Consider the following 23,981-nt stretch of genomic DNA (forward strand, 5'->3'; position numbering starts at 1 on the left):
TGGGATGTAAAACACATTATGGTATAGCTTTTATTTCTGTTTCTGAAAGAAGCACCCACTAATAGAATGAATGAAGTTGATAACATAGATGTGCAAAGCGTATTGCATTTGGGTGTGCACCCCAAAGCTCAAACACACATGCCTTTCTCTGCAGCCCCAGCTGCACTGCACACTGAATGAACAGGATAGTGGTCTGTGCTGAGCGGCTTCTTGTTGATTCACAAACTGAAATATAGTAAACACCATTTACTATGCTTCGGTTATGAATGAACACAGTAAGTGAGTGTGTTCACTGTGTTCATTTAGAAAAGGAAGGGGCTGGTAAATTACATATTTGCATGCAACACGGGGGAAGCCCAGGCAAAAGGGGGAATCGGCACCACACACAGTGATTAGAGTGTGCCCAGGCACCCCTGACACTCTACCTGCGCAAGCCAATGGTTGATAAGATGTATTTACATAGAAATCTATGAAAAAATTGATGAAATTGAATTTTTGTTCTTATCGTAAAATTCTTCTCTTGAGAGTTCGGTGAGGGACACATAATTCAGAGACAGTAGGGTTATATTGCCACCTAAAGGAAAAGTTGGACACTAGGAAACAAAAAAACAGTGATCAGCCAGGTTCAGTGTCACATGATTCCTTAGTGTTACAAGGTCTCAGGTGTGAATGGGGAGCAGTTGTGTTAAATTCGGTTTTATTGCTCTCACTCTCTCATACTGGTCACTGGAATTTCCACATGGCACCTCATGGCAAATGACTCTCTGAGGATTTGAAAAAAAGAATTGTTGCTCTACATAAAGATGGCCTAGGCTGTAGGAAGAGTGCCAAGACCCTAAAACTGAGCTGCAGCACTGTGGCCAAGACCATACAGCGGTTTAACAGGACAGGTTCCACTCAGAACAGGCCTCGCCATTGTCGACCAAAGAAGTTGAGTGCACATGCTCAGCGTCATATCCAGAGGTTGTCTTTGGGAAATAGACGTATAAGTGCTGACAGCATTGCTGCAGAGGTGAAAGAGGTGGGGCAGCCTGTCAGTGCTCAGACTATACCTCGCACACTGCATCAAATTGGTCTGCATGGCTGTAATCCCAGAAGGAATCCTCTTCCAAAGATGATGCACAAGAAAGCCTACAAACAGTTTGCTAAAGACAAGCAGACTAAGGACATGGATTACTGGAACCATGTCCTGTGGTCTGATGAGACCAAGATAAACATATTTGGTTCAAATGGTGTCAAGCGTGTGTGGTGGCAACCAGGTGAGGAGTACAAAGACAAGTGTGTCTTGCCTACAGTCAAGCATGGTGGTGGGAGTGTCATGGTCTGGGGCTGCATAAACGCTGCCGGCACTGGGGAGCTACAGTTCATTGAGGGAACCATAAATGCCAACCTGTACTGTGACAAACTGAAGCAGAGCATGATCCCCTTCCTTCGGAGACTGGGCCGCACGGCAGTATTCCAACATGATAACAACCCCAAACACACTTCCAAGACGACCACTGCCTTGCTGTAGGTAAAGGTGATGGACTGGTCAAGCATGTCTCCAGACCTAAACCCTATTGAGCATCTGTGGGGCATCCTCAAACTGAAGGAGGAGCGCAAGGTCTCTAACATCCACCAGCTCCATAATGTTGTCATGGCGGAGTGGAAGAGGACTCCAGTGGCAACCTGTGAAGCTCTGATGAACTCCATGCCCAAAAGGTTAAGGCAGTGCTGGAAAATAATGGTGGCCACACAAAATATTGACACTTTGGACCCAATTTGGACATTCCCACTTAGGGGCGTACTCACTTTTATTGCTATTGGTTTAGACATTAACCACTTGCCGACCGCCGCACGACTATCTACGGCGGCGGTCAGCCCCTCACAGGCAAAGTGACGTAGGTCTACGTCGCTCGCCTGTGAGGGTTTAGGGAGCGAGCGCGCGCCGCCGGAGGCGCGCTCCCGCTCCCGCGTGGTCACGGACCCCCCCGCGCGTGTGACCGGCGGACCCAATCGCCGCCGGCCACTCTGCGATCGGCGGGGGAGAGGGAGAAAGTCAGGCAGCTTGTGTAAACAAGCTGCCTGTCATTCTCCTCTCTGTATGAGAGATGATCACATGGATCTACTATGTAGATCCATTGATCACTCTGCATACAGTTGAAGCCACAGCCAATCACAGTTAGAATCACGCCCCTAGGGACACACACAGCCCCTCCCTCTCAAATAAAGTTAACCCCTTCACTACCAGTGTATTTTTACAGTAACAGTGCATATATATAGCACTGATTACTGTAGAAATGTCACTGGTAACCCCAAAAGTGTCAAAAATGTCAGTCAAGGGTCCGATCTGTCCGCCACAATGTCGCAGTACCGCAAAAAAAATCGCAGATCGCCGCCATAACGCGTTAAAAAAAAAAACAACAAAAATGACAAAAATCTTTCCCTTTGTTAGTAAACGCAATAACTTTTGCGCAAACCAATCAAAATACGCTTTTTGCGATTTTTTTTACCAAACATAGGTAGCATAAAACAAATTGGCCGAAAATATTAAAAAATTTTGATTTTTACATTTTTTTTGGGGGGAATTTCCTATAAAAAAAAGGGAAAAATATTGCTATTTTTGCAAAATTTACGCTCTTTTTTTGTTTATAGCGCGTGATCAAAAAATCGCACAGGTGATCAAATACCGCCAAAAGAAAGCTCTGTTTGTGGGAAAAAAAGGACGCCAAATTTGTTTAGGTACAGCGTCGCACGACCGCGCAATTGTCCGTTAAAGTCACGCAGTGCCGAATCGCAAAATACCCTCTGGTCGTTTAGCAGCCAAATCCTCCGGGGCTTAAGTGGTTAATGGCTGTGTGTTGAATTATTTTGAGGGGACAGCAAAATTACACTGTTATACAAGCTGTACACTCACTATTTTACATTGTAGCAAAGTGTCATTTCTTCAGTGTTGTCACATGAAAGGTAGAATAAAATATTTACAAAAATGTGAGGGGTGTTCTCACTTTTGTGAGATACTGTATTTTCAACTTGTATCCAGACACAAAAAATAGTCTTTGAGCTTGTTTTTGTTGTTTTATTAGGGTTGATAACTTGGTTTGGGTAAAGGGGTTATGGGATGCCCAACTTGACTGAAACGATAGATGAGCACAACTTCCTCCCATTGTGCAAAGATCCTGGACTGTTCTCCTTCCTGGTCCTTCTAGTCTTTGGTGATCAAAAGCAAAAGTCACTTAAGGACTAGAAGCTCTTGTGGGATAATTTACTAAAACTAGAGAGTGAAAAATCTGGTGCAGCTGTAGTTGGTAGCCAATTAGCTTCTTACTTCAATTTGTTCAATTAAGCTTTGACGAAAAAAAAATGGAACCTGATTGGTTTCTATGCAGAATAAATTACCTCTATGTGTTGTAAGCTGCATTCAGGAGTATCTCCAATTCCTCTTTAGAAATTGCTCCCAGATCTACTGACTACAGGAAATACCAGCCCTCCGAGATAGGAAGGGTTAAGCACAGTGCTGTCCTTCTAAAAAGGCTTGCTACATGTGGCAATCCTTCTTCTTGAAAATCCCTGGTTGTGCTGATGGACTCACTCTGTTCTATTTGCTCCTTGCTGCTCCTCAGGCAAGATTCCTTGCTGTCAGGATATTTCCAAGCCATACAGAGCCCAGCCTGGAGGCAGAGCCCCCCCTCAGACTCAGGGGTCCCTCCTAGGCCACTGACAGACTCCTCATCACTCCATCTTCCACACAACTCCCTTGCTGGCATGGCTCCTCCATATTTAAGGGCTGATTTATCCACCCTGCCAGGACATTCTGCCTGGGGATTGGCCAAGTTCCCTCAAGTGCACAGATCAGTCCCTCCTGGCCTTCACCCACTAACTTCTAGAAGTTTCTCCAAATTTTCAGATCCAGGGGAGGTACCAGAGACCTGCCTCTGTGAGTCATCCAGTCATAAACTGCAGTAAACCCTAACCCAATTTCAGACTCACAATCCAACTGTAGCACCCTACAAGGTAGGTGCTAGGTAAAAGCATATTTGGCCTAACAGCAGGGCCATGATTTTCAGCTGGGCTGTCATGTCTCCCAGGTGTAACTGCTGAGAGGGGAGTCTACCCACTGGCTCCATGAGAGGATTCTCATTGGGCCGTGGAGAAAACACAATCAGTGGCTCATTCAGGCCTGTATCTACCCCAGAAGGAAGATTCTGCCGCAGAGGATTCTGGCAGTGGGTATAAGTTTGAGGGGCACGCATGACGCATCGTCTTTGGCAGGAAGCAGAGTCCCAGGAGGGAGGGTACAGCTGTCTCTCCTCCTGTCAGAAGGATCGGGTGTCTCGGGTGACTGCCTGAGAGTCCAGAGAGAGAGAGCTGAGCTTCAGAGAGGATCTGGTGTGCCGAGGACCTGTGGAAATAGAGGGGTTCAGTTCCAGGAAAGCATGCCAAGTTTGCGAGTACTGTGAATTTCCCCTGCCGGTCTGCCTGAAGTGTAGAGGGGACCAGGGATCCGGGAGCCAGCTAGTGTCAAGGGGGTGCCTAGCAAGAGGACCCTGGAGTGTTAGAGGGGGTGCCTAGTGAGAGGAAATTGAAGTGTAGAGGGAGCGCCAGCGGTTGGCCCCTGAAGAGTTAAGTGTACAGTGTGAAGTGTACAGTGTTAAGAGTTGCAGCAGCACAAGCAATTACAAGGAGCTACCTCAGCCAGTGAAGAGCTGGAGGGAGCTGTTCACCGGACTTTTGAGCTAAACAGAGTGTCAGGAGTCAAACGTCTTACAGTCCTGGATCTTCTGAGTTAATCTGAGAATTAAAGTTGAAGTTTCAGCACAGTTCAGCAGAACAGTATCTTCAAGCGCCAGGGAGCGTTGGTCGGCATTCAGCTGGCGTCAAGACAGCGCTAACAGGCATTTTTCTGTACAGTGTCCCAGTTGAACCTAGTTGAGCCAGAGGAGTATCCCACTCATTCCCTTCTCCCATTCCCTTTACAAAATAAACAAAACAAACCAAAGATGCTGGAATGGTCATTGTCTCAGTTTCCACACTTGGGATTTCAACTTTAATGTGTTGGAAGTGTTAACGGTAACAATGGCAGAACCATATCAGGCCCAATGCCTGGAAATATTGCTACACAACCATGAGTCATAACATAAATTTGCCTGCTACAAGTGAATCAGTCTTTCCAATGGAAGAAGTAGCTGAAAGATAGGCACACATAGAATCTAGACTTTAAATCTATTGCTGAGGGTGCACCAATATGGATAGCTGCATAAGAGGCCAGTTCAAGCTTCTGTATGTGTAGAGAAGTCTTGATTAATGTATAAATAGAAAAATTTTAAAAATGGTTAAACTTTTCTCAGTACAGAAAATACAGTATATTCTCCTACGATAAACCTGAAGCGAGCTGGGATTGGGAGGGGTTAAAACTGGCTGTTACTTTTTTTTGTTTTTTTCTTGCCAGTGTTCAAATACTTCTGTAGGCAGCATCATAACCCAATTGTCTCTGGAGCCTGTATCCTCCAATTAAAGAGCAATAAAGAAAAAACATTTCCAGTCTGGTTTTATGAAGGATCACAAAATGGGATAGGAAGGTTCAGTATGCATGGACCAGCATAAATTATAGTATTATGCTTATAAAATTATAGACACAATAAGCAGGGAAAAACTGAACAACAAGAAGTAGTTCAAGCAAGTAAATCCAAACTCACAATTTTGCTTGACTTTCTGTTTTACAGGATATGTAGCGCTGAACTTGTGCTTGATTAACTCCATACATTGACAGCCACAGGAATGTGCTTCCACATACAAAGGTCCAGAAAGTATAGCGCCTTCGAGGATCTGGGTCAAAGCTGAAATAGAGAGTTAACTTATTCCACTTATTCCACTGATAGAATTATACTTATTTTGTTATGACTTGATTTTTACTTTTTTGTGCCTTAATTTCTGGCAATTGTTCAAATATCTAACAGAAGAAATCTAATCAGGGACCGCAGAGGGTGTTTGCCCACTGTACTTTTTTTAGTGACCCAGAGTGGAGACGCTTTTCCCTGTTCAGGCCTCATTTGGAATGGTACCACAGCCTTTACTCTTAGATGTCATATGACCAAATGCACAAAGCATTGAGGCACATGCAGTCCTTGGCCATGGTTGGCAGAGGTAACAGAAAGTGAAGCAGCAGCCAAGGACACTTTGATAGCACCTGTTCTAGGAAAGAAGTATTTGGTTGTCAAGAGACCATTTTTCATGGCAGTCTTCAAGTGGACTAGCAGGCCTAAAGTATTTTTTTTTTTTTTTACTTTGTGACTGCTTTACTAGAATAATTGTACTCATTGTTTACCATCAAACTTTAACAGAAACCAAACTAGTTAGCTGTCTAAAAGTTGTGTAAATGCCCCCTTAGCAAAAATATTTTTTTCAGTGACGTGCTTTCTTTTATAGAATTTAACAGGCTTTGCCACTGTACAACAAACAAGACTGAGAGTTGTGTTGTGATCATGTGTTAAAGGAAGATGAATGATTTTTTTTTTTTCGTTATGAGGTTGTATTATTTATATCCAAGGTAAGTCTTACCTTTGCCCTAGCAGGTGAAATCTAGAAGTGTGATGGCATGATTTTTAGTGCTGCTTTAAAATATGCTTTTGAAAAACAGTGCCGTGCAAAGCAGTGCATGTATCATATAAAATAGTCAGACTTTTATGAATGTAGCAACATGTTATTTAGGAACCAATGTTGTCCATTTTTTGGCCAATGTTCATGCTATATTTCATCTTTAGTTTTCTCAGCACAGTTATCTAATCCAGCAGTATTTATTTATTTTCGTTCATGCTTGCAATGTATACTTACTCCCCAAAATTAATCCTGGAGTAGTTTCTTGCAATATCCAATACTTCAGTAGCTCCACCCACTAGCAAGGAACCGCGAATAGCTATTGCAAAGAAACCTGCAATCATAACCAGCACCTGAAACACATCTGTCCAGATCACAGCTTTCATACCACCCTTGAAGCAACATAAAAAAAAAAGTAAATGTTAAAGGTGTAATACACTAAAAATGTTTTATGTGGATATTATTCAACAAATATCTGTTTAGCTGATCATGAACTTATTGTACAGCACAGGTAAAAGTTCAAACTCAATAACCACTGCTACACTGTTCTTTAGCAGACCTCTTTCTAGAACTTTATGCGTGAGTTCACACTTGAATGCTCCCCCTTGACTACAGCTTTTCCAAAATTGGGAAAATATAGTCCAGGGATCCATACAGCATCTAGAGTGCATTGCGAAAGTATTCGGCCCCCTTGAACTTTTCAACCTTTTGCCACATTTCAGGCTTCTAACATAAAGATATAAAACTGTAATTTTTTTTTTTTTTTGAAGAATCAACAACAAGTGGGACACAATCGTGAAGTGGAACAAAATTTATTGGATATTTCAAACTTTTTTAACAAATAAAAAACGGAAAAATTGGGCGTGCAAAATTATTCAGCCCCCTTAAGTTAATACTTTGTAGCACCACCTTTTGCTGCGATTACAGCTGTAAGTCGCTTGGGGTATGTCTCTATCAGTTTTGCACATCGAGAGACTGAAATTTTTGCCCATTCCTCCTTGCAAAACAGCTCGAGCTCAGTGAGGTTGGATGGAGAGCGTTTGTGAACAGCAGTTTTCAGTTCTTTACACAGATTCTCGATTGGATTCAGGTGTGGACTTTGACTTGGCCATTCTAACACCTGGATATGTTTATTTGTGAACCATTCCATTGTAAATTTTGCTTCATGTTTTGGATCATTGTCTTGTTGGAAGACAAATCTCCGTCCCAGTCTCAGGTCTTTTGCAGACTCCATCAGGTTTTCTTCCAGAATGGTCCTGTATTTGGCTCCATCCATCTTCCCATCAATTTTAACCATCTTCCCTGTCCCTGCTGAAGAAAAGCAGGCCCAAACCATGATGCTGCCACCACCATGTTTGACAGTGGGGATGGTGTGTTCAGGGTGATGAGCTGTGTTGCTTTTACGTCAAACATAACGTTTTGCTTTGTTGCCAAAAGTTTCGATTTTGGTTTCATCTGACCAGAGCACCTTCTTCCACATGTTTGGTGTGTCTCCCAGGTGGCTTGTGGCAAACTTTAAACAACACTTTTTATGAATATCTTTAAGAAATGGCTTTCTTCTTGCCACTCTTCCATAAAGGCCAGATTTGTGCAGTATACGACTGATTGTTGTCCTATGGACAGAGTCTCCCACCTCAGCTGTAGATCTCTGCAGTTCATCCAGAGTGATCATGGGCCTCTTGGCTGCATCTCTGATCAGTCTTCTCCTTGTATGAGCTGAAAGTTTAGAGGGACGGCCAGGTCTTTGTAGATTTGCAGTGGTCTGATACTCCTTCCATTTCAATATTATCGCTTGCACAGTGCTCCTTGGGATGTTTAAAGCTTGGGAAATCTTTTTCTATCCAAATCCAGCTTTAAACTTATCCACAACAGTATCTCGGACCTGCCTGGTGTGTTCCCTGTTCTTCATGATGCTCTCTGCGCTTTAAACGGACCTCTGAGACTATCACAGTGCAGGTGCATTTATACGGAGACTTGATTACACACAGGTGGATTCTATTTATCATCATTAGTCATTTAGGTCAACATTGGATCATTCAGAGATCCTCACTGAACTTCTGGAGAGAGTTTGCTGCACTGAAAGTAAAGGAGCTAAATAATTTTGCACGCCCAATTTTTCAGTTTTTTATTTGTTAAAAAAGTTTGAAATATCCAATAAATTTCGTTCCACTTCATGATTGTGTCCCACTTGTTGTTGATTCTATATCTTTATGTTTGAAGCCTGAAATGTGGCAAAAGGTCGAAAAGTTCAAGGGGGGCCGAATACTTTCGCAATGCACTGTATTGTGAAAAGAAGGCTCTCTTTTTTTGCTCTATGTCTGATTTCGCATACTGTATATAATCAGACATATTGTAGTGGAAAAAAGTTGAGAAAATGTGAAGGAGATCTCAATGAGTTAGTCTCAACTTGTTCTGAGGTTTTACTGGTACCACATACTCTGATACAAGACACTGAAAAATAGAAAGTTTCCTACCAAGAAGAACTTTTGGACTTTATAGGTACCACACCAAATTAAAGATAAAAAGAAACATTTTATCATACAAAACATTAAAAAGATTTAATATCAGATATCATGGTATTGTTTCAAAACATTAACATTTACAGATTATGCAAGTATATTGTATGAAGTCCCAGTTGATCACAAAGGGGATCTCAATTAGGATTCTTCATCTCCTTCATCTCCCCACCGCCACCACCCCACCCACATGGCGGATCGCAACTGCCATGTAGAGAAGACATTCAGACGTCACCAATAAGCATATAAAAATTGTATATAATGGATACAACTATAGTAAACCGTATAAAACAAATAATGTATGCACCTATGTAAGAAAAAAGAGAAAAAAAAAAAAGAATATGGTGCATATATTATTTGTTTTATAGGGTTTACTACAGCTTTGCTGTATCCGTATTCACTTTTTACAATGTACACTGGCATAATCGCAAAGCTCCCAACTGTCCCTGAATACGAGGGACTGTCCCTGATTTGGAACAATGTCCCTCTTTCCTCCTCGAATAAAGAAATAAAAAGAGGACGCACCGGCCTAGTGTATTATCCTCAGGGTAAAAATGGTTTTATTGTATAAAAAATATACTCACAAACAAACGCTTTACAAAGGCATATCACATCGATAATGGCTGCAATGTCCAAAGTATCACATCCTAGATGAAATGTCCATGATATTGGCTAAGGCGTTTTGAGGTCCTGCCTCTTCTTCAGAGCCTACTGAGCACTGTCTCTGTATGAAACTATATGCACATCAGCACATATGTATGGCTAGATTTGCACATATGGATATACGCATGCTCGGTGCATGCATACAGGGTGGAAACCCATAGTTGTTGTTCACTCATAATCATGGCTTGCTAAGAAACCATGTAGTTGGTGAGACATACCCAACTACATGGTTTCTTAGCAAGCCATGATTATGAGTGAACAACAACTATGGGTTTCCCCCTGTATGCATGCACTGAGCACCTGGATATGACTTGGGCGAGTGTGACATCAGTGGAACGCAGGGCACAGCCATAGTCCTTGACTGCGGCAGTGACTTGAGTTCCACCCACCCGCCCGGCATAGCATGGCTGTACCTGGAGCAAGTGAAGCTCTGCCCCAAGAGCAGGCTTACGGAGGACATTAGAGTATCTCAGCAGATATCACTTAGCGTCCTAAGACAATCGGCATAAACCCTCTTTTTCTTTTCTCTCCCCCCCCTCCTTTCTTGATTACATCTGGAATATGATATGATGTTTATCATAAGTTTTGGACACTCTGCTATTTTGCACATCAACTGTTAATGAGGTCTTAAGATGTTTTAGTATGTTTTTTTATATCACTAGACCATTGTTATTGTGTGTATAGACCTGAGTTGGGTCAATGTGGTGAGTTGCCTGGCAACGGTATGCTAATGAGCATCATGCAAACACACGCCTCATTGGGGTGGGCTAAGTGTCTGGTCACTCCTTTGCCTTATCATATCTGATGGTATAAGTAGAAGGGTTTAGACACTGCTCAGTAGGGTCTGAAGAAGAGGCAGGACCTTGAAATGCGTTAGCCAATATCGTTAACTTTTCATCTAGGATGTGATACTTTGGACATTGCAGCCATTATTGATATGCCTTTGTCAAGCGTTTTTGTTTTTGAGTATATTTTTTACACAATAAAACCGTTTTACCCTGAGGATAATGCACTAGGCCGGTGCACCCTCTGTTTATTTCTTTATTCTAGTATATCCAGACATCCCCAGTCTAGAGAGGGCAGCAAGGTGGTATTTATCCAAACTGATTTGGATGAAGAATCTAGAGTAAAACCAGTTAGGGGCCTTTCTTCCAGCACAGGAGATGTGTTTTTTTATATACTGTATGTTGACCTCTTTCCTTCTCATTTGTCCCTCATTTTGATCTGATCTATATAGTTGTATATAAAATGTACTTTTTATCTTTTAAAAAGTGCTTCTCAGTACTAAACATTTTATCCAGTTTCTACATTTCTGCATTTGTAAACTTAAAAAAAAACTGTATAAAGGAATAGCAGTGGTAAAAAAAAGCACTTGTGGGTTTGACTAACATATTTATTATTTGTATAATTCTCCTTTAAGGGGGCGTGGCAGGTGTGTGTGTTCTATGCCTACATACTTTTGCTAAAAGGTGTCCCTCATTCCCATCTCAAAAAAATCTACAATTGTTACATTGTTTTGAAACAATACCATAAAGTCTGATATTCATTTTTAATCTCCTATTTATAATGTTTTGATTGATAAAATGATTGTTTTTTTATCTCTAATGTGTGCGTTAAAGGGGTACTGCAAAACCCTGCCCTCCTCTCGATATTCTTTACCTACTACAATATTCCTTCTAACATGTTAATCTTCCAAACCTTGGACTGCTCATTTCCAAAGCATCTTCTGTCTTGTATCAAGGCCTTACACCATAGACCTTTTTGTCACAGCAGACAAATTTCTAACAGCATTTTCTTCCATTAAACCACACAAAGTCCCAGACTCTGACAGACTCTCAATTCACTATTACAAAACATTTTGTTCACTCCTGAGTTGGGAATTTAAAATCATACAATGTTATCCTAGGGACAGGAGAGATCCTTCAAGACATGCTATATGCTCACATTTCTGTCATACCCAAGTCGGGAAAAGACTTAACCCTGGGCTCTAATTATTGCCAGATCTCTTTACACAATAAGGGTTGAAAAAAAAAAAAATAATAAAATCTTATGCCTCCTACTGCACTTTTTCACTCTAATAGATCTTGACCAAATTGGCTCTGTCCCCACTAGGGAAGCCAAAAATAACACCACTCCTCTTCTGAATATCTTACGTGGAACTTCATTGTGCAAGATCTTGCTCCTATTAATATCTACCAAAGCATGTGGAAGCATTGGTCTTGGCTTGAAATTTTCTGTGTTGGATTAAGGCAATTTAATCTCATCAAACTGCAGCGGTTTGCATAAGGCTCTTTTTAAATATTTAACAGAGATGTATAAAGTACTAGAGACCCAGACTTGAGTAAAAGTACTCTAAGTGCTCTATCAAAAAAGTGACTTGAGTAGACGTTGAAGTGCTCTTTAAGCACCACACTTAAGTAGAAGTACTAAAGTATTCAACATTTTTTGTACTTAAGTATTTCAAGTAGTTTATTTTAAAATGTACTACTCAAGTACTGAAAGTAAAAGTACAAGTATTGTGTTATGTAGTTATTAAAGAAAGTAGTCAAAAGGCCAGGGCCCCCCTCCCATTTTAGATCCCCCTTAGAGCAGGCCAGGGTCCCCCTCCCATTATAGATCCCCTTAGAGCAGGCCAGGGCCCCCCTCCCATTACAGATTCCCCTTAGAGTAGGCCAGTCCCCAGTCCAGTCCCCCCTGCTGAAAGAAGAATATATTCCTACCTCCATCTAGTTCTCCCGCGCTGGGCGGCCGCCCTGCACAGTTCCCAGAGACAGTCTAGTAGTCTAGACTCTAGTAACTCACAGTCCCTCCCCCAGCCAGAGCCCTGAGAGATCACTCCGCAGGCAGGTGTCTCTCCTCTCTCGCCACCACCACTTCACTTGAGAGCCGAGCGGGAGGCGGGAATTGGGCCGAGCCGAGGGAGGACAGAGGTGGCGAGGCTCTGCCCCTGAGCCATCGCATCGGGTCGGGGATTGGTTGTGACTTTTGAGTCTCAGAGACAGTGAGACTCGAGTAAAAAAAGTCAGCCGCGGTGCGGGTTTGGAATGGAATGATTCATAACATTTTTATAATTGTAACGATTAACGATGCAGCACATAAAAAAAATATCGGAGTAAAAGTATTAAAATGTACTGAAGTAAAAGTGGAAGTAGGAGAAAATAATGATACTCTAGTAAAATACAGATACCGCCTTTTAGTACTAAAGTACAGTAGTGAAGTAGCTCTACTTCGTTACTATACATCTCTGATATTTAACATTACAAAATGATATCTGGCAAGGCTGTCCCCTATGTCTATGGATGATTTACCCTGAAATTTCCTTGCCAATTCCAATGAAGGAAATCATGGATTATTATAAGAAGGAATACAGGCACTAAAAATCCTCCTCATGTAAAAACAACAGGCATGGCTGGGATTCAGATTATCCCCATTGTCAGTCAGATGTTTAGGGCCAAATTCCCCCTATTTGCCTCCTTTATATGCACAGACCTCCAACGCTGAAGCAAAGCCTATTTTTTCCTGGTTCAGGAACATCCTAATGATGAGCATCCTCCTACTCTTCTAATACAGACTATACTTAAATGTTTTTTAATGAAAGACATAGGCTTCCTGGATCCATGTCTTTACTACACACCATCCCACATGGCAAGAATAAATTGGTGCAATAATGCACCTATCAAAATAAATATAGAAATCTAAGTGAGGTTTGGGACTTTTCATGTACATCCTTGGTTTAATAACCACCACTCAAGATACTTGTTTATACCTCACATACATACCTATAAGGTACTCTACAGTAGCACATTTGAGATATTCAATTATTTTTTTCTTTGCTGATTTACTAGGATGTATCCCACTATCTCCAGATATTATCCAATGGTGGTCCTGCTGACCTTCCGCCACGATCCTCTCCCACAGCTCCCGGGAAGTTGATGTTATTCCCTATGCACCTCCAAACTACCTCATGTGACTTTTGCTATTTTATCAGTGCCAACAGGTATATCCCTACTCTCCCCTTTTTTCCTCTCCCTTTTCCCTTTCCTTACCCCCTTTTTCCCCCTCCCCTCCCCCTTTGTGGCCCTTTGTTATACCATACTAACAACCATGCATTTTATTATAGAAACGCTTATACTTATATACGTTGCATCTGTTCCTGATGATTGGTCACAACCATGAAACGCGTAGAGCTGTTAAGGATGCCACGTCATGATTATTATGTGTCTACCAACCCGTTATGTATTGCAATGAATTTTAACCCTAATTTGTTTATATTATCTATATTTGTGTTAGTCCATATTATCCAATTGGACACCATTGACATCATTATGTGCAATCGTATTATGCTTGCTGCAATGGGCTGTCTCATGCATTTCTGAATGTCTTCCACCATTAATGATATATCCATGTCATTTTGGTTTGATGTAAGATGTATGCATATACTCATTAATTAAATATGATGTTACGTTCTCTATGTTTTTATGTTATTTATCAGTAATGACCACCACTGTCATTATGTTATGATGTTAACTTATGCATCTATTTATTAAAATATAACATACAACTATGCTGTTATGGATTTTATATGCATATATGCAATATTTACGCCAGCCCATTGATACATTTATATACAATTCCCCTGATTGCTGCCAATGTTTCATTTAAAGTCCCAACCTCCTTTTGTTTTTTATATATGCATAGGGATGGACGATTATGACCCTACCCTGTCGTTTCCTCATTTAAAGTCCCAAATTTTCTCTCCCCCCCCTTTTTTCAATACATCCTTGGTTTAATAACCACTGAGCCAACACATTATATAAAATCATTTGTACATAACTTTTTTTTAGAACATTATACAATTTTAAAAGACGGGTTTGTCCTGAAAAAACAGGTTAACACACTGCATGTCCAGGGTGATGTTATCCTGGATTCAAGACCTGGTTTTGTGTCTTTTAGCCAACACATTTTGCGGGCTGACTCATTTCATTAGGGCCTCAGATCCTATCAAATACTGTAACAACAAAATGTTTCATGTAGCAAAATCACAAATTAATTTCTCTACAAAGCATCTTTTGTTATCAGAAAAAATATACATATATTTTCCACATTTATTGCGACATTCCACTTAGTGGGGCAATGGATATTCCATGGTATAATTCATTATATTTTAAAAGGTATATATCGCAACATTACCTGTATAGTATTCCATTAGAGAGTGGTGGCAAGTAGCCTGGGGAGCCCATGGGGAACGTCTTTAAAGCCCCAAAAAGAAACACCGACTGTCAGGGACATTCTGGCCATAGTGCTATTAATGCTCAAAGGCAGACGCAAATGCGCACGCGAGATCCCGCAAATGCCCACTGTGTCAGGCACACGAATCTGCGCATGCACACGAATATTCGCGCACACGTGAACGTGCGCCAATAGACATTGGCGCCAATTTAGAAGTGCAGCACTAATTCTTTGCTGTCTGATCTGCAGCTGTACCTGTGTTCCTGAAACCTGATCCTGTTACTCCTGTGTATGACCCAGCTTGCCTTTGACTCTGTTGAATCTCTCCCACCTTAACCTTGGCCTGTACCTGGACTTTGCTGTTGTCTTTTGCTCATCTGCCTAAACTCACTTTGCTGATCTCTGCCTGTACCCTTACTATTCTTTGCCTACTGTCTATGTCTGCATCTGATTGTCTGTTACCAACCCGGCTTGTCTGACCATGCACCCTGTGTCTCTTCTGCTCTGCATGCATCTGCCTGATCCCTGCTGCCTGCTGCCACCAGCCCAGAATCTGCTGGCCTGCCAACACCTGCCGTTTTACCTTCTGGTCCACCCTGGTGATATATCCACCACATGGAAGACGATCCAGGCACCCATTCACCACCACGCTCTTGTGGCCACTGTCACAACATCAGTCGTCCATAAGCCAGGGATGTGTGAGAGGCCTTCCCTCTGCACGTCAGGCTCAGCCGTAAAGTATGTGACACTCACATAGGACCAAGATACCAATCGTCTTGCCCCTATGTGGGTGTTTCTTTTTGGGGTTATGGAAACAATCCCCACGGGCTCCCCAGGCTACGTGCCACCACTCTCTGATGGAATACTATACAGGTAATTTTGTGATGTATACCTTTTAAAATACAATGATTTATACCATGAAATATCCTCCACCCAGCTAGGTGGAATGTTGTAATAAATGTAGAAAATATATGTATATTTTTTCTGATAACAAAAGATGCTTTCACATTCAGATGGAATGTGAATGTGGCCTGCAACACATAGGTAGAACCACTAGGGAACTCAAAGTCAGATTAAGAGAACATGTTAACAATATCAAAAAGGGTTTTAAATACCATAGCTTATCAGATCATTTTAGAAAATATCACAACAGGGATCCAACTAAAATGACCTGGCATAGACATAATAGAAAGACACTGGAGAGGTACACACATGAAGAGAGCTGTGTCACAAAATGAAACTATATGGATACATAGTTTATGTACTTCCACACCTCTGGGGCTCAATGTGAAGTTGGACATAAACTGCTTCATCAATGATTAAATAATTAAGATTAAACACATTGATGACAGTTTAGCTATATTGAGGTCCTCTTAGTTTACATGTTTTTTTGATTTATCGTGTCCTTGCATGAATTAATGGTTCTATATATTCTTTTAACATACATAAAGGGTCACCAAAAAAAATGGTTTATAATTAACAGTTTGGATGATCCCTCTCTATAAGCCAAAGGTAGTTTTATTTGTTTTATTGTGTATATCCTATCATATACAGAATTGCAATTAGGATGTAAGCCATTATAATTTGTGGAGTTTTATAGGTTAATTGTTGCTCTGCTTCCGATGTGTAAGGGAAGGTAAGCGATACAGGATATGGATAGTTGATTGTGACTTGTTCCGTGATACTGTTGGCTATAGAACAGCATTATTAGTCTAATACTATTTTGGGTGTACCAATATGGACCCTTCGGCGGAACTTCCATTACACACGGGAAGAAGAATATTATAGGATAAGGCTGGGTGTACTAAGATGGAGAACGGAGGTGTCTACACAGGTAACGACCTACCAGGAAACAGGTCTCAATAGGTGGAGTGGGAGGACAGCTGAGAGTAGTGCGAGTACAATCAGCACGCATATATAAACACAGACCAATAACTGACCGACTTAGCTTCTGAAGACGCCCAGTGGGAGGGGCGAAACATGTTAAGTGAGGTCGGTCAGTGACTAGTATCTCCCACATGAGAACACGCCAAGACAGTTTTTGGATTTACTTCTGCTTTTATTAATCGTTTTTATGTAAGTGCAATTGCGTTTTTTCTTTAGTTAGGGCCCTTTCACAGGGGCTTTCCAATCAGGCCCGCTTGTCAGTTTTTTTAGGCGGACCTGATTGGCTGCTCCATGCACCTCTATGGAGCAGCGGATGTCAGCGGTGACATCTTCGCTGACACCTGCTGCTATCCAATCCGATGTGGTTCGTAAAATCCAGACGGATGGAAACCCTATTTTCCATCTGTCTGGAGGATTGGATCGGATAGGATCGACTGAAAACAGACAGGCAGTCCATTTTCATCCGATCTCCCATAGAGGAGAGCTGGGATCGGACAGGTCCGTCTCTGCCAAGTAAGTGGATAGATCCCAGCTGAGCAAAATGGAGCCTGTGTGAAAGGACCCCAAAAGTCAACAGTTTATTTTTACTATGAATGTTCTCCTGTCCTTTTCATGGTGATACCTTGCTGGTTTCACATTTGGAGAGTGAAATGGAGGAGAGGAGGTGGTGATAAGGAGTGATTATATGGTCATATGCCTAATTTGGATACCACTAACAGCCAAGCACCAATATGTGGAAGGAGCATATAAAGTCAAAGCCTGTTTGATGCATACAGCTGGTGAGTGGGGGCACATAGAAGGGGAGCATGCCACTTTGGATTCACATTGCAGCAAGATTCACCTAAAGTTTATGGACTTTTTTTTCATGTTAATGGACTATTTGATTTGATACTGAACTTGTATCACTAGCACTTTTTAACACTGTTAGCACTTTATTTTTCGCACTTTACTAAATGTTTATTTTGTATCACAATAGATGAATGTGTTACTCATTATTTGAATGCACTTTATTAGGGAAGTGCTTTAGTCACCACACACTAAAAGATGCTGCATGTAGAGAAATGAATTTGTGATTTTGCTACATGAAACATTGATTGTCATAAATGTACATGTTATTACAGTATTTGACAGGATCTGAGGCCCTGACAAAGCGGGTCAGCCCGCGAAATGCGTTAGCTAAAAGACACAAACCGGATCTTGAATACAAAATAACATCACCTTGGACAAGCAGTTTGTTAACCTGTTTTTATGGAACAAACCACTTTCTTTTAAAATTGTATAATGTTTTAAATAAAGGTATGTACAAATGACTTTATATAACGTGTTGGCTCAGTGGTTATTAACCCAAGGAAGTACATGAAAAGTCCCAAATCTCACTTAGATTTCTAGAATCGTCTCTCAAGGCATGGTACTTCCTTAGGGTGCATATTGATTGACTCTCTACCCTCACATACAATACACCATCAAAATAATTGTTCATCCATGAACATGACTTTCTACCTATACTGTTGGCAGTGTTTCCATGGTTACCTCGCTCACTTACCTTATCCACTTTGTCCCAACCTCTCAACTAGACCTAACTGAATTCATTTCACTCAAAATAGAATGTAAGTACAACATAATCACAGAAAATGCATACTAACTGAGGATCCATCAAAGGGTTTTGATAACACCAAGAACGGCAAACTCTCTTTGTGTAAACAGCCAGGATCTATATTTTATAGGAGGACTTCCTTTATAATTATAATCTTTGTCATTTTGTTTTATTTATTTTGTAATATTTCTTGTATAATTTCATATCACTGTTAGTACTTACTGTAAAAAAAATGAAAAATAACTTTGGTTGTTTTGGAATGTCTTAGCCAGGAAAGCAACTCAAAATGCAGATAAGTGTTTTCCCTAAGGTATGCTTTTCTATTTGCTGCAACCCATGTTGCTACTGGTTTCTATCCTTTAACATTTTTGTATTTTTCCTTTCTATTACTCTTTTTCACAATTTAGACTAAATAAAACGGCAAGTGAGGTTTCAAAATTGGGGAAAAAACAATTACAGATCAATTAATTATGTAATGTTAAAGAGGGAAATTATTAATGTCTCATTAATAATGTCTCATTCATAAGATATAAGGAAATAAGGATTACGAAATTCCAGTTAGCAATTAATGAATAATACCTGCTTCCAAACAATTACCACTTCTGTCTAAATTGAAAGAAGTATTACAGGTTCAAAAAGATATGTCTCTGTGCCAACATACTGTAGAGAGACTGAGATCAAATTGTCTGAACTCACCAGTGATGTATACAAGGTACATATCGCTCCAGTTGAAATCAGAGATGCCCAAATATCCAGCCCGGTTACTAAGAGAAAACAGAATGTAAATGATAAAACTATATGTAGCTCTAGTTGTCTGTGTTAAGTTCAAGTACTAGCAAAATAACAACCTTGGTTAAGAATTAGTGCAGGAGCATAGATCACAATTCCAGTGTATAATGTCTGCGGAGTGAGAGGAAAACATAATTAGGACTTCATATCAGCTTGGCCAAGGTAATAGCCCAAACAATAAAGTGACTTACAGTGCCCACAAGGAACTGGATAGTGCCACAGAGCTGAACACTTCTTGAAAACCTCATCGCCAAATACTGTGTGTAAAAATGAGACAATGATTATGTGGTGTCATGGAGGAAAAGATAACAAATTGGTTGGATAAAAAATTAATAACAGAGCAAAACAATTGTATAACTAAAGGTTCGAAACAATAAATATGTATGAACGACTTTCCCCTGGGGTTCCTGTTCCATGTGCCACCCATTCCTCTTAGCCATTACCGCAAGTCGGTATTGCGGCATTTTTTACGCCTGATTTCCTGATAGTTGGCTTGGATACCTGTGAGAGCTGACTGGATCCGCCTGGTTAACACCATTATGGAGGCGGAGGAGTGGGTGGCGAGGTTTAGGGATAGACATGAGAGATTCTATAGTATTTGGGCTGCCTGGATACAATATATTTCTGGTTTGGCATGGGCGTCCCAGCCTACGTCCCTTACTCCACTAATTGATGCTCTTGCGATAAATAGATGTGACTCGAGTCGTGCTACATAATGTCAGTGCGATTTGACGTTGTCACGGACGAGGTTCTTTTCTTTTTTCTTTGAGTGTTTTAGACCCTCGGAGCTCTCTTCCACCACCAGCATTTCTGATCTAAGATGTAGTGCTGACTGTTATGGTTTTTTTCTCCTTTTTTACCCCTCCTCACTATTTCTATTCTTTTCCCTCCCCTCTCCACACATTCTCCCCTCTTTATGTCTTGAATTACAGGTAGTAAACTCAGGAATGATATGGCATTCAGTAATTGTAGCTCACAGAGATGCTAATCGGAAAATCTAGAGACCTTTATTGTTCTATATCAGAGATGATAACCTGTAACATGTTACTCATAACTGGGCATTTTGCCCAATTTCTTGTACACTACCTAGGGTTTTTCTTTGTGTTTTGTAACAATACAATAAACAATACAGGAAACAATAAATATGAAATATTTTATAACAAGACATAAAGAGGCACTAAAACTGTAAATCCCTTACTTGGTAGGTGCTGGTGATCCCAAGTCTGTAGAACACTGGCATAAAAAGGTAGGCTGTAATTAAGCTGTTTAAAATCTGCCCAAGGCACATCTGCAGGAACTTAGCACCATATCGATAGGTTTCAGCTGGAACTCCAAGCACTTGCACTGCAGACATAAAGCTAGCAGCAAGCGATAAACCAACTGGGACAGCTGACATACTCCTGCCTCCAGTAAAAAAGTCATCAGAGGTTTTTTGCCCTCCACGGGACAGAGCATAGAAGAGTCCAATGCTTGTGGATCCCAACAGCATTGCTGCAAAGACACCATAATCCCAGAGAGAGAATGTCAGCTTGTTGTGCTCATACGGGACATGACTTTCCATTAGACCTAAGCATAATAAACAGAAAAAATAGCACAAATGAAAAATATAAATGCGTCCATCCAGGAGCAATACAATCTAATAGAACACTAACATGAAAAGACTGTTTCTGCTTTAGAAACTTGTACAAAGCCTGAGGAAGTGACCTAAGTGATTCCAAAAGCTTAAATCTTCAATAACTTAAAGCGGTATTAAACCCAAAACCCAAAATGTAATATGTTGCAGCTTAGATGTAGTGGCTGCATTAATTTTCTTTTTCAGGATTTTTTCCCTCTATTTTCCAATGGTGATCTGGCCAGTAACACACCTCCTCTATTATACAGACACCACTGCCAGTGGTAAATTATCTCATCCCTGTAACTGCAAGACACTTTCACACAGGCATTCCAATCACATCCACCTGTCAGTTTTGTCAGGCGGACCTGATCGTATGCTCCATGCATCCCTAAGGAGCAGCGGATGACAGCGGAGACATCTCCGCTGATACCCGCTGCTATCCGTTCCGATCCTGTCTGTCAAATCCGGAAGGATGGAAACCCTATTTTCCATCCGTCTGGAGGATCAGATCGGATTGGATAAGATCGGATGAAAACGGATAGGCGGTCCATTTTCATCCGATCTCCCATAGAGGAGAGCGGGGCTCTGACAGGTCTGTCTTGGCACACAAAGCGGGAACAGAGCAGGCGATCCGCCGATCCCCACTGAGCAAAACGGAGTTCGTTGGGCGCACCACCCGTGTGAAAGGGGCCCAAGACAGTCTTTCTGTTAATAAACAGCAGACTTACTGGCTGAATTACCAGATGAATATAGAAGAAAGGAAGCCTAAAAATGGAAACGAATGCAGCCATCACATTTAAGAGTTGGAAAGATGCAATTAATAAATTTTTGCTTTTGTGTGTAATACTGCTTGTTAAACAATAAAAGGTATCGCTTAAACTACAAACATCCTGAATTGATGGAAGGCTAACATGGTACAAGACTCTACTACTGCTTAAAAAAAAAAAAGAATCAATATTTAAAGAAAAACATTCTCTACCTCTACCTTCTGATACCTTAAATACTCTATGCCCTAGAGCAAATATGTCCATTCTGACCCAAAAATAGCTTTGCTAGGGATTATATGGGAAGCTACTCTTCCATCTGATATGCATGTGATATGGCTTCGGGCTATGTATATAGCCTGTAAACCCATATTGGAGAAATGGATATCAAACTCCTCACCAACAACTGCCCAATGGTCTGATATGATCAATTTCAATTTACAAATGGAGATACTAACATACAAACATAGGAATTGCACCCAAAAATGTAAATAAATTTGGTGTGGATGGCTAGACTCCAACTTATCTACACACTCTGTTGTGTCTACAGAGGAGGTCATGGAAAGTTAGCAGTGTATCTCTGATCTGGGATAATTGTTTGTATATGCCATCAACATGCAGTCTTTAAATTGAGTATATCTGATTGTCTTGAATTTTTGCCAATTTCATAAAAGAAGAATATAATTGTCAATCTATTATTTTGTTAAATGGTCTTGAGCAACAGAGATTGTACAATCTGGAAATCGCATAAACTTTTTATGTTTTTTATCTTTATCTTTTTTTTTTGTTTTTTGGAATGTTTTGGAATGTTTAGTGGGAATGTTCTGTCTCGTCTTAGTTGTTTTGTAAACTGCAAAATATCTTTTTGTCAATAAAAAATACCTGATTAAAAAAAAAACACATTCTCATTTATAACAAGGATATTAGACTTGTTGCCAATTTCATATACGAAGAATATAATTGTCAATCTATTATCATGTTAAACGATCTTGAGCAACAGAGATGGTACAATTTGGAAGTCACATAAGCTTTTAATGTTCTTTATCTTTTTTTTTGTTGGAATGTTTAGTGGGAATGTTCCATCTGTCTTAATTGTTTTGTAAACTGCAAAAAAATATTTTTGTCAATAAAAAATACCCAATCAAAAAAAAAAAAAAAAACATTCTCATTTATAACAAGAATATTAGACTTGTTGCCAATTTTATATACGAAGAATATAATTGTCAATCTATTATCATGTTAAACGGTCTTGAGCAACAGAGATTGTACAATTTGGAAGTCACATAAGCTTTTTATGTTTTTTATCTTTTTTTTTGGAATGTTGGGAATGTTTTGTCTGCCTTTAGTTGTTTTGTAAACTGCAAAAAAATATGTTTGTCAATAAACAATACCTGGTTAAAAAAAACACATTCTCATTTATCACAAGGATATTAGACTTGTTGCATAAGCTTTTTATGTTCTTTATCTTTTTTTTTGTTGAAATGTCTAGTGGGAATGTCCTGTCTGTCTTAGTTGTTTTGTAAACAGCAAAAAATCTTTGCCAAAAAAAATAAAATACCTGATAAAAAAAAACACATTCTCATTTATAACAAGGGTATTAGACTTTAACACTATTATAAATGATTTGAAAACTTTTTGGAAATAAATAAATAAATAAATAAATGATTTAATAACATAATTACACGTTTTTATGTGATATATATTATTTTCTTTAATCTTTGCTATTTTAATTATTTTTGTTTTATTAAAATGAAAATAAATAAATAAATAAATAAATACAAATAAATATGGTTAATGTTTTTTACCAGGAGATACAAGTACATTTAAAGAGATTCTAGCACTTACCTGAGATAGATTTTTGAAAGCTCCAGGAGACCTTTAGTTTGCTGCAGACACTTGACAGGCCAGGAGGGAGGGAGAAGGTGTTTTAAAGGATGAAAAAACATGGAAAGCAGAGGGAGGAGTCTGGACATCTTACAGCACTCTTGGGCTGCACAGCTATCTGAACAGGTTAAACGACTGGCTATTATAATAAACCTGTCAAGTATTCTTAGATACCACGTTTTGTTCACCTTTGTATTTCATAATAGAGCATTCAGTTTCCAACGTGCCATAAAGCTTACATTTACCTAAATCATTTTTTTTACTGCTTTCTGGAATAACAGGTAGTGTTAATCATCACATTATATTAAAAACTGAGGATTTATAAAAGACTCTCTCACAAAATGCTGTCAATGTCGAAATAAGAGGTATACCTCCAAAGAAGAAAGTAAATACTTACCTTTCCCGCAGTTCCAGTTACCAAGCACTGCTTGATTGAAAAGAAATCACCCCACTGAAATGTCTGCAGA

General features: G+C 40.1%; 1 protein-coding gene across 1 annotated transcript in view; it reads right to left on the minus strand.

Annotated features, from left to right (window-relative positions):
• Window positions 1-23,517, minus strand: part of SLC5A5 (solute carrier family 5 member 5) — a 127,235-nt gene extending 103,718 nt beyond the window's left edge. The window contains exons 1-7 of the mRNA XM_082257497.1: window positions 23,476-23,517; window positions 20,450-20,817; window positions 19,443-19,508; window positions 19,311-19,362; window positions 19,159-19,226; window positions 6,811-6,965; window positions 5,676-5,816 (exon numbers count right to left, since the gene is read on the minus strand). Coding sequence (XP_082113623.1) covers window positions 5,676-5,816; window positions 6,811-6,965; window positions 19,159-19,226; window positions 19,311-19,362; window positions 19,443-19,508; window positions 20,450-20,812 — 845 coding nt within the window. The 5' untranslated portion in view covers window positions 20,813-20,817; window positions 23,476-23,517. The remainder of the gene's footprint in view (window positions 1-5,675; window positions 5,817-6,810; window positions 6,966-19,158; window positions 19,227-19,310; window positions 19,363-19,442; window positions 19,509-20,449; window positions 20,818-23,475) is intronic.
• Window positions 23,518-23,981: the final 464 nt, after the last annotated feature.

The sequence above is a fragment of the Pelophylax lessonae genome, assembly GCF_965119305.1.
Source record: "Pelophylax lessonae genome assembly, chromosome: 1".
NCBI lineage: Eukaryota > Metazoa > Chordata > Amphibia > Anura > Ranidae > Pelophylax > Pelophylax lessonae.